The sequence below is a fragment of the Pinus tabuliformis genome, chromosome X (assembly GCF_031772625.1).
Source record: "Pinus tabuliformis cultivar Carrire ecotype Pingquan chromosome X, CPIR1, whole genome shotgun sequence".
Taxonomy (NCBI): Eukaryota; Viridiplantae; Streptophyta; class Pinopsida; order Pinales; family Pinaceae; genus Pinus; species Pinus tabuliformis.
In genome coordinates, this window is record NC_142308.1 from 1,166,829,393 (window position 1) to 1,166,844,587 (window position 15,195).

Below are 15,195 nucleotides of genomic sequence, written 5' to 3' on the forward strand. Positions count from 1 at the left end.
AACTACGACAAAACTTAAATAAGTACTCAAAGAAATAGTGCCACTATTTCTAGACTGAGGCTACAACTGTGATGTTGCTGCATTAGGTGTTTGCAGTTGAGATAATGGCACACCAGAGAGATAGTCTCTGCATCAAGCCAACTCAAATCATTAGCAAGAGAATCATCCTCCAAGACCCATTCCAACTCTAGATAAATCTTATCCAATAAAATTGGATCCATATCCTTTGGCCATAATTGTTTTGTGAGCAACCAAAGGTTATAGTAAATAAAGACCAACTTCTCCAGCCACTCATGCTCCATCCTGTTGTGCTTCTTGATGTGGATGTACTCAAATACTGTGCAATTGTGCTCACATCCTAACGAGATACAAGGCCAACTCAAAAGTTTGATGGCAATTTTTTGTAGTTGTGGTGTCTCAAAGCCACAATCTATCTATTATCATCTAGAAATTCTCATTTGGAAAAAGCAACTAGAATCCAGGTAACACTAGAAATCAAGCCATTGTCAACCCCTTGACTTTTCTCATGTTGAAGTTATTGCTTGCTAGCTTCAAAGGGTGTAATGCCCCTTTTTCTGGATGTTGATAGCAGAGACATCTCAGTAGCCTAGCTAATTCCCATAGGCTACAAAATATTAAATATCACGGAATTAATTTAAAAAAAAATAACTGAGGAAAAGAAATCTTATAAAGTCACTTATTAAAAGAAGAAAAAGCAACCCATGGTATTTGGATGACCCATGGTATTCAGAATGGCCATCTCTATAAAAGAAAGGAGGAGCTCATTCAGGAGGACATGATTGGATATTTGATGAATTGATTTTGTGGGCTCATTGAGCTTTGTGTGAGGGTTTGTAGCCCTGAGCATGGATCTTCTTCGGGGTTGAAACTATCCTCCCTAGGGATCAATACTAGTTTCAGTGTTGCAACAATACACCCTGGCTAGTCATTTGGAGGGATCACTCAGATTTTTCACTAGGCTAATCTGTGGAATTTATTTGCAGGAATAAGGAGGAGCCACCCAGGTTTATCACTTGATCTCAATTGATGAATTTTGTTTAGTGTTTTACTGAAGGTTTTGTGAGTCTGTGGCAGCATCCATGGTGGCAGGCAGTTGTAAAAGAGTACTGGCAGCGACAGTTGGAGTTTTATTATTGGTGAAACTAAATTGTGTGATGTGAAGCCAAACCCATTACAAAGGCTGAATTTAGTTGCCAGACAGCGAGTGGCCAAGGCCAATTTCCCTTGAAGAAGTCAAACAGCATAATGGAAACTGAAGAAAATTGTCGCAGCAGAATTTATAGCATGACACCAGGGTTATATTAGGCACTGAGACCACGGCCAAGTGGATTATTGCAATAGGGGTCGAGAAAGTCATACACCAGTGACTGAAAATCTATATAATGGTGCAAGGTTGAATAAGGATACACCCTGAAATCTACAGGGCCGAAATTAACAAGGGGAGCTGAGATGATATACACTGAAGGGCCGCAATATGGAGGTCAATTCCCCAGCTTGGAATTTGGAAACTCGTGTCAAACTGGGCAATTCAGGAGGGCCGATGTGTATGTTAAAATCAGCCTGAAGCTGAACCCTATTGTGCAGAAGATCAAGCTATAGCAACTCCAGATTTTGAAATAAATTGCCTGTAACTGTCTATTCTACTTGACTGGAGCTTTGGTTCTCAATTTTGGTATAAAAATTGGCTAGCAGGGTTCCCTTGATCTCCATTATATGAATTCTGTATTATTTTCATGTGAATTAGCTTAGAGAACTAAGTTACTGGCAAGGTTTTCGAAGGGACAACTTATCTCTGTTATAATTGTTTAATGGAAATAAAGCAAACTGTTGTGAAATTGATTACTTGCCAAGGTCATCTTAAGGGTTTTGACAGACTTAGGAATTTAATTAAAAGATAGAGCTACAGTGTCCTCGAGAGTTGAAATCACTTGAAATTTACTGAAGGGGACATTACAAAGGGGCATCTCTATGTGATCTAAGAGGTCGAAACTTTTTTTTCCAAAGAAAAAAAACTGTCATTTTTATTAATAAAATAAAAAATACATTCTGTAAACACACCCAAGTGTGTATGCAATATTATCATCTAAGAGGTCGACACTTGGAACAAAAAAACGATTAATAGCACCTTTAATAAAATAAAAACTCGTTGTTCTATTATAAATCTGCAACTAAATACAAAAAGCAGCAAGCTAGAAATTGCCTAAAACTGAAAATATGCACAGAAGACAATGCAGAATTTTGTGCTGCATTTGGGCATGCAACCCAATGCAACTCTAAGTTGAAGACTTCCTAAATAAAATGCAGAAACAACAAATACAGCAGATTTTTACAGCTGTTCTGAAAGCTGTAAATGCTAGTTTAAATGTTATTTTTTGTAATTTTGCATTTTTTCAAATGTCATTTTTTTGTAATTTTGCATTTTTAAGCCCTGGAATTATTCACTTAGCTTTCTACATGATCCGGTTATATACATGTTTATGAGGCTGTCCTATTATTGTATTCTTCTTACTTCATTTTATCCTAGATTTAGCTTTGGCATTTTCTAGGAATTGCATTTGCACTCCCACATTGTACTCGTACAAGGTTGTATCCTTCAGTCCCATTGACCTATTTATGGTCATTCCTTCAACATTAATAAAATTATCTTATCTTATCTTAAAGTTTTCTAGTGCACACAAATTGATAAAGATGTATAGTTTCTCTCTCTTTCTGCAACAAAAGTGACAATAGTCTAATCTATATGCCCCATACGCCTATGATGCACAACAATTAAGAAAATAAAGTTGCTTTTGTTTTTGATGAATGATGGAATAGCTTAAATGAATTAACACAGGAAATTCAGAGTGTTTAGGATTTGTTTATATCATACTCGTGTCATCCACATTTTCAATTACAATTGTGTTTAAGTACATGTATGCTTTGAAGAAAAGAACAAAGATATCTTCTAAGCATACCTTGCCCAAGGATCCTTTTCATCCCACAAATCATTTGTCTCGAGGGCTAACTCTGCAGCTGCTACCCCTTCCTCGGTGAGTTCTACCGTATTGTCCTTGAGCTCTACAGTGTAATGCTGAAATAAAATAGCAGCTAAAATGATCTTAAATGTCTTATGATTTATCAAACAATAAGAACCATGTGAACATCCACCATTTCAGAACTTTGTGAGTACAAGTTTTAATTGGCACTTACATAATCACGTACAAGAAACTCAGCAACTTGAGCAGCTACGGGATATCGTGCTGCATCTTTACTGGCCTGGAAAAGGAAATGAAGAAAGTTGCAAAATCATTCAGTGTAGCAATATTATTATCAGCTATGTTCCCTCCATTGTTGCTAGTTATGAATTTAACCAGAAACACTTCCAATGGTATTAAAAAAATACTTTGTACAAATAGAACAAGTAGAAAACAGCAAGACAAAAGACTTTACTTCACCACTTATAAGCAGTGGATTCCGGCCTTCATCTATTAAGACTGAATCAACCTCATCCACAATAGCAAATTTGAAAGGCTTGGGCCTGATTCAAGTGTATCAAACAGTCATTAACAATTATGCCACACTCCACCAACATACTGAGAACACAAATCACCATAAGATTTACCATCTCATAACAAGTTGTTCTTTACTTTGACAAAGGTTGTCACGGAGGTAGTCAAACCCAAGTTCCTGCACCAACATGGTAATTATTTTAGGATCACTTGAGCATAACAGGCAGGTAACTTTAAAATCAGGCAACCATTGAGAATGCCACAGCGCTAAAGTGATGCAAATCAGAATATCATTAGAAAATCAACAAAGGAAATACAAAACCTACTGAATTGTTTGAATATGTGATGTCGCATGCATAGTTAGCTCTTCTTTCCTCAGTACTCATGCCACTCTACAAATATAACTCAAATTGTTAAAGAAATGATGCAATATAGATTCTGTAATGGTGGATTGACTCGCAATTTAAAAGTAAAATTAAAATTCACATGTAAAAGGATGGAACGCAGATGACCTCGATAAGGCCTACAGAAATTCCCAGGAAGCGATGGATGCGCCCCATCCACTCAGCATCACGTTGTGCCAAGTAATCATTAACAGTCACAACTGTTTATACCAAAATGAACATTAAACATACAAAAATATAAACAAATCAAAATAAACTTCACTTAATCATATTATTCTCGTAATAATCAAGTTGTAGCCTACTGGGTTGTGGTATACTAGTTGAGACTGGGTGTCATCTTGCCAATGACCCAGGTCGAAACCCCAGAAGAGATAAAGCTCTGGATCATAAATCGGCCCAGTTCCATGAGATTCATATGAAGCATTAGTTCATTAAAAATCAAGTTATAAAATTTTAAAGCATAAATGGTGATGCAATAAGAAACTGATACCATGGAGATGTACCCATAAGGATCAAAGCAATGTGGAAAAAGTCGAAGTCGGGATTAATTCGGCAAGGGTCCAAAAGTTGAAAAACTCGTCAAAGTCGGGAGTTTTTTGAAAAAGTCGGCAAAAAGTCGGCAAAATTAAAAAAAAACACAAAATTATTCATTTTTTATTTTTATTTTTTTAACATCTAGAGTATCCACAACATCAAATAAATGCATTTCCACATAAACATGTAAAGTAAGCTAATATATAATATGTATATGAAGTCTAGTGCTACATCACATATCAAAATAGTGAATCAACTCCTGAATTTTGAGTCCTGTCTGATGAGTCTCAACTCTCAAGAGTCAAAATATCAACAAAAAATATAATAAATGTATATCATGAGTCATCTAAAAGTCATCAAGTAATCAGTCACTGAGATCCTCTTCCCCTTTTAATTTTTGTTTCCGCTAATTGTATTAAGAAATAAGTCATGCATTTATTCAGTAGATTGTAATCTGCTTGGGTAATAAGGTGTCAGGTGGTAGGTCCAATGAAAATAAACAGTGAGTATCACAGTAGATGTGAAAATTAACACTTGGTGACTCCAAGCTGCTTATTTTCTGAGAAAACAGTAGATGTCAGATTACTAACCTAGTCTTGGCATCTATTATTCAAAAACTCTTGGAGGTAAAATCCACTTATGATACATAACCTTTCCCCACATTTACAAGGAGTTCACCACTAAAGAAGATTCTCTTTCAAAACGTGCTCTCATTGCAGGAAGGATCTTTTATGTCACAAGATTTCACAAGTACTTTGTTCCTGTTTGAAAATGGGTTCTTTTTTGAGGCACTGGTTTTGTTTTTTTGGACAGGTTGTTGTTATTTGATCTTCATGACCTCCTCTTTGTTGTTTCTTCTGGAAGCATTCAACAACTATAACAATGTTTTTGATGGTGTGGGGTTCTTTCTACTGAAGACTGTTGTATGTCTGTCCTTTTGGTACTTTTGTAATCTTTTGAAGGGGCAGTGATTGTTAAGAGTCTGGATCACTGAAAGCCTGGAGGCTTAGCCAATGTATACTTTACTTTCTAACTAGAAATATGAAGTATAAAGATTTGTTTTTCCTTGGAAAACAAAAACATATCTTAACCTCAAAACTAACAGATTACAAATGAGACTACTATGCTCGCAAGAAGTATGACAAACAATACAATGCAATAACTTGAAAATGCATGGATGGAAGCTTCAATTTACAATTTTTTCACCTTTGCGGCCTCTTTATCCGCGGCCTGGGAAGGGAGGGAGACTTTTTGGGTCGACTCCCGATTAAATCGGGAGTGTAAGGAAAAAATCGCGATTTTTTCCTTTGTGAAAAAGTCGCCAAAAAGTCGGGGGATTAAATCGTTTAGTTCAAAAAATCGTGTTTTTAGGATTAAATCGGGATTTTTTGCAGACTTTTTCCACACTGGATCAAAGGCTGTAATTCTTGTTCCATTTTAATAAATATATGATGTTGCTCAGATTACATTGATTTCACATATACCCGCCTAGGTCCATCTTAACTCTGGATCTACCAAGTGCCAAGAGGGATCAAATTTCTTGAGATGCAAACATCTTTTAGAGTGAAAAGAGATTTCGTCTCTCTCGGCGCTTGGTAGATTTGGAGGTAAGATGGATCTAGGCTAGTTTAATTATTAGTTATAATAAATTATAATTATAATTATAGCTGTAATTTTTTTTTTATTTTATGTTTCTTATCTTATTTTATTCACACTATACAGACAACTGTTGTGATTACTAGAAGTAGGGTTTTTTCTATTCTTGGTTCCACCCACATTACTTTCACTAAAACATCTATACTTAATAAAACTCAATAACACTCAATAAAAAATGTATCTAAACTATAGAGACAAATTCCAGTGAATTTTCGTGGGGAGGTTAAAACCAATGGTTGAAATAGTCTAAATTGAGCAACTCTGATAAATTTTAATGCTGACAATATGGTAAGAGTTGTTATGAACCTCTGAGAAAAACATACTACAATGTATTTTAATGCAGAGGTTAAAAATGAAATGTAAAACGAACTGCCACATCACTGCTTTATAGCTGGTTGACAAAGTCTAAACAGAGAAAATTCAGAATTACTTTATAAAATAAATAAACTGCAGGACTGCATGCACCAGATTCTATTTTTTCATTTTCTCATTTCTCTTCACACTCAAGAGTAAAATTTCAAATGTATAAAATAAAATGAATAACATATAAAACAACGTGAACAAGCCTAATCTTCGAAATCTATGTAACAAAGTGAACAGAGTTGTTTTTCCCAAGTTTTACCTGGAAGACATGCATCTATAGAGCTACAAAGTATTTGTGTAGTGTGTCTTTATTGAGTGGTTCTCTTTACTGAATTGGATATGAAACTTGGTCAGGGTTTTGATATTTGTCGTGGAATTTGGGATTTACTTTGTTCTGGCTAAAAGCTTTTGTTGCAATGAATGTCTCACATTAGAGAAAATTACCTTTAAATAGACTATAGTAGAGAAAAATACCATGGGCAAAACCATGAGTTGCAAAAACCTAGCCCAAAAACCTTCATCGGTGAAATTACCATTTTATGTCAATTTTGTTTTAATTATTAATTATTAATTTTATTTTGTTGCAATGAATGTCTCGCATTAAAGAAGAATGTCTTTAAATAGGTTACATTAGAGAAGAATACCTTTAAATAGGCTACATTAGAGAAGAATACCAGGGAAAAACCATGGGTTATCAAAACTTGGAGCCCAAAAAAACCTCTATTGGTAGATTTATTATTTTATCTCAATTTAATTATTAATTATTAATTTTTTATTTTTTTGTAGTTTGACCAAGCCAAAATGTTTACATAACATCACAACATCTCTTCAGGTTGTAAAGGCCTTTCGGCGCAAAAATATTTATAAAATATTTTGATTTTGAAATGAGTTATGGTTTTTGGGCATGTGGTATTGATAAGTCATGGTATTGTAATAAAGTCTATTTACAAGTTAATAATATCTAGGGCAAAATGGGGGTGATTATTCATGGTAAGAATCTTGTAAGTTTATTGTAAGTATTAAATTTTTATGTGTTAATTAATTAAATTTAAATATCATTACAGAATGATTATTTTACACCACTACATCTTACCTTTTTATTTTTATATTTAATTTTAAAATGTTATAAAATTAAATTAAATTAAGATAAAATATTGAAAAAATGTTGGCATACAATATTTCTTACATTACATCTAACACCTACACATCTCTCCCATACTGGGCTGTAGAGCGCCTCTCGGCGTAACCAGTTTGAAACTTTGAAAGTTATTAGAATTCAAGATCAAGAGCCATCCCTCCTTGTAAAAAGTTTCATACAAAAGACCATGAATGCATTGACTTTGCAACAGAATCCTTTTATTCGAAGAGTGGCTTCAAAAAAAACAGGCAGCTGACAAATCACTAAAGGGACTCAGAGTTATGATCTTTATCTTTGCTTTTAACTTTCCAATCAATTGTATATGATTCATGCTTAGCTTCATGCAGTCAGGACTTTGCAAAAACTCAATGTATATCTCAAGTAATTAACATGACCACATTAAACATTAGGTAGACCAGTAGAACACATTGATAACAATTTCAGTTCAACAAGATACGGCATTGGTGCTTATCTAATTCGAGGGAATTCAAAACCAGGAAATGTCCTTGTTCACTTTTTAATTTCCTTTGTTTTAACCTGATATCCTTTTATTAATGCACAACAATCATCCCTGACTCAAAACAAAGTAGCTGATAACCCATATAATTTGAAAAGTTCTGAATTTTTGAGCTGGAGAAGTAACTTAGAAACGTTTTTACCCTCCTCGAGTGGCATTCAATGAGCCCCTCAATGTCTTCCAAAGGATACTCCATATCATTCAACAACACCAATGATATTGTGAAAGAGTGAATCAAGCATTTCTTCAGGATGCAAAGAATGGCCTATTTTGTAAAGCAGCAACAAAATAATCTTATTCTATTATTGCCACAATATCCTTGTCAATCCACTTTTTCTTTCCTTTTCTCTGCTACTATTTAGGTTCTATTTGTTCATGCACGTTGAACCACTGCTTCTGCTTGTCTCCTTCAAGGTACCATACTTGAACACTTGCTTCATCAATTGTCTTGATCTTGAATAGCATCAAGTGTCGTTGAATTTGAGGAAGCAATACTCCCAAATACTTGATCAAAATATAGACCAATGTTGCACGAAGCAGGGACGAAATGGGGACGTTTTTTGGAAGTGGGGACGCGGAAGCGTCATTTTCCAAAAATCTAGGAAGCGAAGTGTCTGCGGAAGCGTCTGCTATATATATATATATATATATATATATATATATATATATTTTGCATTTATATTCAAAATAAACATCCCAAATACCAAATTAGTTGTAGAAGACATGAAAACATGCATATTTTTGCATAAATCAAGATAGATATGGCATCCATGATTCCATTGTAGTTACTAGTATGTACATCAATGATTAATTATTCGAGTATCAACCATCTATATTCTAGCAATTACAAACATACATCAATTTTTTAAGCATATTATAAAACATAAAACATTTAAGCATATTATAAAACATAAAACATAGAGCATATTATGATTTATCTAGCAAGTGAGCAATTGTCAACATTTGTCATGTCCAAAATTCAAATAATAATGTTTACAAAATAGGTCACTTGGTCACCGCCAAGACAAAAAAGTTCAAATTCACAAGCCTACAAGTCTAATGATTAATCTATGACAAAAGTAGTAAATTGTGAATATATCTACTAATCTCTCCTCCTTTCAACACGAAGAGAACGTGGCGGCGGGCCTCCATGTGGTGGCAATGAAGAAGATGGTGCCTGTGGAAGTTGTGGCACTGAAACTGATGAAGTCGAACCCCCTGTTGTTGGTGTTGAACCATGGAACCTAGGAACCAAGGGACCAGATGGATCATGGGGGTGGCATCTCAACTCGATCATCATCATCCTAGAATCGCTAATTGCATGCATGCTCCCAAATGGACCAGTGCTAAGCATATAGTTGCTCAATTATCTCCGTGCGAAACGAGTTTCGGAAAAACAGAAACACGAATCCGGAAAACCAAAACGCGTTTCGGGCCATAAGGTTCCAAAATGGCAGGAACCGCATTTTTAAGCCCGATCCGCGTTTCAGTTTTTCTGAAACGTGTTTCGAAGGGCGGATCACAGATCGGGCTTTTGATTTGGGGGGGGTGACGTTTCCTACAACATTGATATAGACACACAACTGTATAGCTTTCTTCCTAAATTCTAAAGTGAACTCCTAGATTGATTGCCCCTGCCTTCGTCTGAAGTATTGCCATGCAATTTGTTGGTGCTCCTCATATTCAATTGGATAGATTTGAGTATCCATCATGTCATCGATGGCTCATTTTCTAGTGCTCTGCTTGCTACAGAACTCTACCAACATGCCAAAGAATGACCTTCAAGCTTTACTCTGGCAAATGAAATCCTCTACTTCCCTGTGACTTCTAGTACACTTCCATCTGCTGTAGCCACTAATTCAGGTTGATGGCATCAACTTCTCCTGCATATGGGTTGATGTCCACCTTTGCCTCTACACAGGAAGACACCTGCGTTCTCCCATCTCCATCTCAGTCTTGAGCACTAACTGTGGTTCCACCTTTTTCTTGCAATATTTTGGGTTTGCCTTGTGTTCTCCATGCTCGATCTCTATTGAGGGTGCCTTCATACCTTTCACTACTAGGAGTAGTGCTACCACTGATGTTAGTGCGGCAATGCTCTATTGTTGCCAATCAAACATGACCCCCAAATCTTTTTCTTCATCTTATCCATGATGACCTATTGTCATTGTCGGCCCCTACTTTCTTTGAAGCCCTAGCAACAATTCTTGTCCACTTCTATAGTCACTGTCGACATTTACTAGATAGGTCTCACCAAGTATTTTCAAACTTGGGCTCTGATATCATATAATCCCTTAACAATAGGTTTATGGCCAGTTCATTTCGACAACATGGATCCTTGACTAATTTCTACAACACTGTGATTCCCATGGATCCCTTACTGATTTCTACAACACTGTGATTACCATAAGTATTTTCAAAAACTGTGATGCAAGATACAATGCTAATTTACCTCTATTCATTTGCCCTCAAATAGTTTTAACTTTTTCCATGTAGGCTTAGATGCACTTGCTAACTCACCTCAATGGCCATTCATTAGCTTTCAAGCAATCCCAGCTCCAAGCTTCATGTGAGTATCATGTGAGGAACATATGCTACTTCACTTATCTCCATTCAAAAATGTAAACATGAGATGGCCATTAACTAATCCACAAAAACCATTTACCAAAGACTAGATGTGAAGGAAACTATCTAGGTCTTATAATAAAAGGTTTCAATATTATGGGAAATAACTATTTGTAAGAGGCATGCATTGGATAGTGCTATGAGAAGATAGTCGTTCACATAAACTCCACCTAAAGCCATACAATTAATCTATGACATGCCATGCTGTGAGGAAACATGAGAGAGGAACAAAACAAAATAATTAATTCAGATATTGGTTTGGTCACACAAATTACCACTCCACTCACTAGAAACAAAACTGCAAGATTCCCAACAGATCACACACCCAACATTGAGTCGTACAACCCCAAGGATAAACGACAACCCAAAACCACGCTATGTACAATCTGTATGCCTTGGATCTGGGCTCAACCAATTGCCAAAGCCAACATACAGCCTCTCAAAGTATAGCAGGCCTATGTATAGGCTCAAGGAACAGCCAAGGACAACATACTGGCATGGAAGAAACACTAATTCACTGGGTATGTTTTTTCTCATCAGTCACAAGCTTGACAGAAATGGAAACTAGCTAGAATGATGTCACAACTCAATAATGGCAGCCATAAATCTCTTACCTCAAATTAAAATGAATGGTGGGGAATAGATAGTCATTGGTGTTCTTCATTTTCTCTTGAAGAATGAAACAATGAAGGAAATCCTCAAGAGTCAAAACTACCTTTTTACACCTCATATTGTATGACGTTCCACATTGTGATTTTCATCACATTGAGAGAGATTGGTTGTTGGTTCCTTGGAGCTTTTGGGCCAACATGGGAGGATTCATCTTCATAGAGCCTTTTCTCTTCAATGTGTCATATCATTTAATGGAGATCTTTTGCTGGGGGAGTCTCACTTGTTGGTTGGATGACTGTGCTTGTTGGTTAGGTGGTATTCTCACATGATTTTGCCTTGTTGATCACCCCTTGTTACATATTTGATGATACGGCATACCAAGCAGTATCTTGAAGCCTTTAGTGTCGACATTCAATATGAGATACGACATACCAAGCCTGCCAATTTAACTGCTGCTCAGAATACAGCAGAAGAATTAGAGAAAGATAAGAAGGCTTCAGGTAAGTCTGAGATTCCTGGTTTTGAAAGAGGTCCAGTCAAGAGTAAAGGAAAGGAAATTAAGGAGGTAGAGCATGATCCCATTAAAGAATTAACGCAAATGGTTAAGGAAATGAGAATTGAACATGCTCAACAAATAAGTGCCATGCAGTCTAGGTTGATTCAGATGGAACGAAATCAAGCTCAGAATATTCAGCCTAGAAATAATAATAACAATAGAGGAAACAATAATCCATGGCCAAGAAGGAATCCTCCTAATGATCAGAGACCTCCTACTCCTCTTGAGTCTGCCAATGTTGTTGATCAGCCTATCCTGTTTTGCAGACCATGTGAAAGTTTCCATGAAGAAAGTGCATGTGCTATTGCTAGAAAAATCTTGGATGAAGCAGCAAATGAACAGATAAATAATGTAAGTCAGAATTCTTCCAAGGAAAGTCGTTGCATAGATATGATTTCCTCCTCCTTTGCGATCAATAACTTCAGTGATGAAAAGGATCCTATCACACAAATATATGGTGAAACTCCATCTCAGGAACAAATTCTGGAAATTGCTAGAAGTAAAGGTTATACTTATCAAAGAAAAGGTAAAGAGCAAAGTCAGAATAAACAGGTTGCATCTGAAAGGTATAAATTAGGATTAAAAATTGATTGGGCTGCATGGATTAACAGTATAAAAATGTTTGTCACAGTGTTTGAACCCCTACAGGTTCCTTCTCAAAGGGCAGCACTCTTCAAGGCTTTAGGCGTTGGCAACTAGGGCCAAACTCCACATGGGTCATCTTATTTATGACAGCTGATATTTTTCTTAGATTCCTCTCTCTGAAAGGTGTAGGATTGATCTAAAGATCATCCGATTCTGACATGTACAAATGAAGATATGAATTTATTTATATTATGGACAAATTGTCAAGGTCGGCTAGCAAGCAAAACAGGGATTCAAACCCCCAATTCATCCTCAACGTTGCATATAAAAAGAAGGAGACCTCAAGTCATTTTACCATCATCTCATCTCACATCTCTCTCTCCTCTTGTGATTGGGTATGCATTTCTGGGCAATCTTCTCTCTCACACGTGTGAAGGAAAGGACAGATTTTTGTTGACTGCATTGACCAGCATTGACCGAGCTGCAGGGAGGCTGTTTGACTGCGTTGACTTGATGCATTGACCTGTTTTGACTTCGGTTTGGGTGAGGTATCTCTATCCTAGCAGGCCGCAGATCTGGGCACAAAAACCAAGGCAATCTGACCTCTCCTTTGACCAGCGTTCACTGTACTAGGGCTGGCCGCAAGGTTGACTTTCATTGACCAATTTTGAATGGACTTTTTCGGACTGTTTTGGGCTGATTAGAGTGGTTGTTGGAGGCCAAATTTGACTGGGTTTGACCGAGCTGAATTGAGGAAGAATTCTGCCCTGTTCACCAGCGTTGACTTTGCTGGTTAGGGCTCTTTTGCTGCTGTCATAAATTATCAAATTTGTAAATTGTATTATCTCTCTCTCTGTTCAACTATTGAAGAATATAAGAAAAATTGATTAAGGGTTTCCCCACATTAGGGTTTGTCCCTAGATGGTGCCACATCTTGTGTCCTCTTGTCTTGGCTTGTCTTCTATTGTTTATGTTTATGTTCTATCTGCGTTTTACTATCATGTTGATGTGATTGCTAAACTGGATATTGATATTGGGCTAATAAAGAAATTGAAGTAAAATTGCTCTAAAGCATAGAACATCCATTGTTACCTAAAATTAACATGTTTTGCAGACCATGTGAAAGTTTCCATGAAGAAAGTGCATGTGCTATTGCTAGAAAAATCTTGGATGAAGCAGCAAATGAACAGATAAATAATGTAAGTCAGAATTCTTCCAAGGAAAGTCGTTGCATAGATATGATTTCCTCCTCCTTTGCGATCAATAACTTCAGTGATGAAAAGGATCCTATCACACAAATATATGGTGAAACTCCATCTCAGGAACAAATTCTGGAAATCGCTAGAAGTAAAGGTTATACTTATCAGAGAAAAGGTAAAGAGCAAATTCAGAATAAACAGGTTGCATCTGAAAGGTATAAATTAGGATTAAAAGTTGATTGGGTTGCATGGATTAACAGTATAAAAATGTTTGTCCCAGTGCTTGAACTCTTAAAGATTCCTTCTCAAAGGGCAGCACTCTTCAAGGCTTTAGGCGTTGGCAACTAGGGCCAAACTCCACACGGGTCATCTTATTTATGACAGCTGATATTTTTCTTGGATTCCTCTCTCTTAGAGGTGTAGGATTGATCTAAAGATCATCCAATTCCAACATGTACAAATGAAGATAGGAATTTATTTATATTATGAACAAATTGTCAAGGTTGGCCAGCAAGCAAAGCAGGCATTCAAACCCCCAATTCATCCTCAACGTTGCATATAAAAAGAAGGAGACCTCAAGTCATTTTACCATCATCTCATCTCACATCTCTCTCTCTCTCCTCTTGTGATTGGATACGCATTTCTAGGCAATCTTCTCTCTCACACGTGTGAAGGAAAGGACAGATTTTTGTTGACTGTTGACTGAGCTGCAGGGAGGTTGTTTGACTGCGTTGACTTGTTTTGACTTCGGTTTGGGTGAGGTATCTCTGTCCTAGCAGGCCGCATATCTGGGCACAAAAACTGAGGCAATCTAACTTCTCCTTTGACCAACGTTCACTGCACTAGGGCTGGCCGCAGGGTTGAATTTCGTTGACCAATTTTGAATGGACTTTTTCGGATTGTTTTGGGCTGATTAGACTCGTTGTTGGAGGTCAAAGTTGACTGGGTTTGACCGAGCTGAATTGAGGAAGAATTTCGCCCTGTTGACCAGCGTTGACTTTTCTGGTTAGGGCTCTTTTGCTGCTGTCATAAATTATCATATTTGTAAATTGTATTATCTCTCTCTCTGTTGAACTATTGAAGAATATAAGAAGAATTGATCAAGGGTTTCTCCACATTGGGGTTTGTCCCTGGCTGGTGCCACATCTTGTGTCCTCTTGTCTTGGCTTGTCTTCTATTGTTTATGTTTATGTTCTATTTGCATTTTACTATCATGTTGATGTGATTGCTAAAATGGATATTGATATTGGGCTGATAAAGAAATTGAAGTAAAATTGCTCTAAAGCATAGAACATCCATTGTTACCTAAAATTAACATGTTTTGCAGACCATGTGAAAGTTTCCATGAAGAAAGTGCATGTGCTATTGCTAGAAAAATCTTGGATGAAGCAGCAAATGAACAAATAAAGAATGTAAGTTAGAATTCTTCCAAGGAAGTCGTTGCATAGATATGATTTCCTCCTTCGCGATCAATAACTTCAGTGATGAAAAGGATCC

At 36.6% G+C, this 15,195-nt stretch overlaps 1 protein-coding gene across 5 annotated transcripts in view; it reads right to left on the reverse strand.

The window, feature by feature from the left end:
- Positions 1 to 15,195, reverse strand: part of SECA2 (Preprotein translocase SecA family protein) — a 475,015-nt gene that overhangs the window by 419,679 nt on the left and 40,141 nt on the right. For all 5 annotated transcript variants that reach the window (XR_016265257.1, XM_089453128.1, XM_089453126.1 and 2 more), the window contains exons 7-12: positions 4,022 to 4,113; positions 3,836 to 3,901; positions 3,623 to 3,687; positions 3,451 to 3,538; positions 3,211 to 3,276; positions 2,976 to 3,091 (exon numbers count right to left, since the gene is read on the reverse strand). Coding sequence is in view for 4 of the 5 variants with exons in the window: in XM_089453128.1 (XP_089309254.1) it covers positions 2,976 to 3,091; positions 3,211 to 3,276; positions 3,451 to 3,538; positions 3,623 to 3,687; positions 3,836 to 3,901; positions 4,022 to 4,113 (493 nt within the window). In the remaining variant the exon portion in view is untranslated. The remainder of the gene's footprint in view (positions 1 to 2,975; positions 3,092 to 3,210; positions 3,277 to 3,450; positions 3,539 to 3,622; positions 3,688 to 3,835; positions 3,902 to 4,021; positions 4,114 to 15,195) is intronic.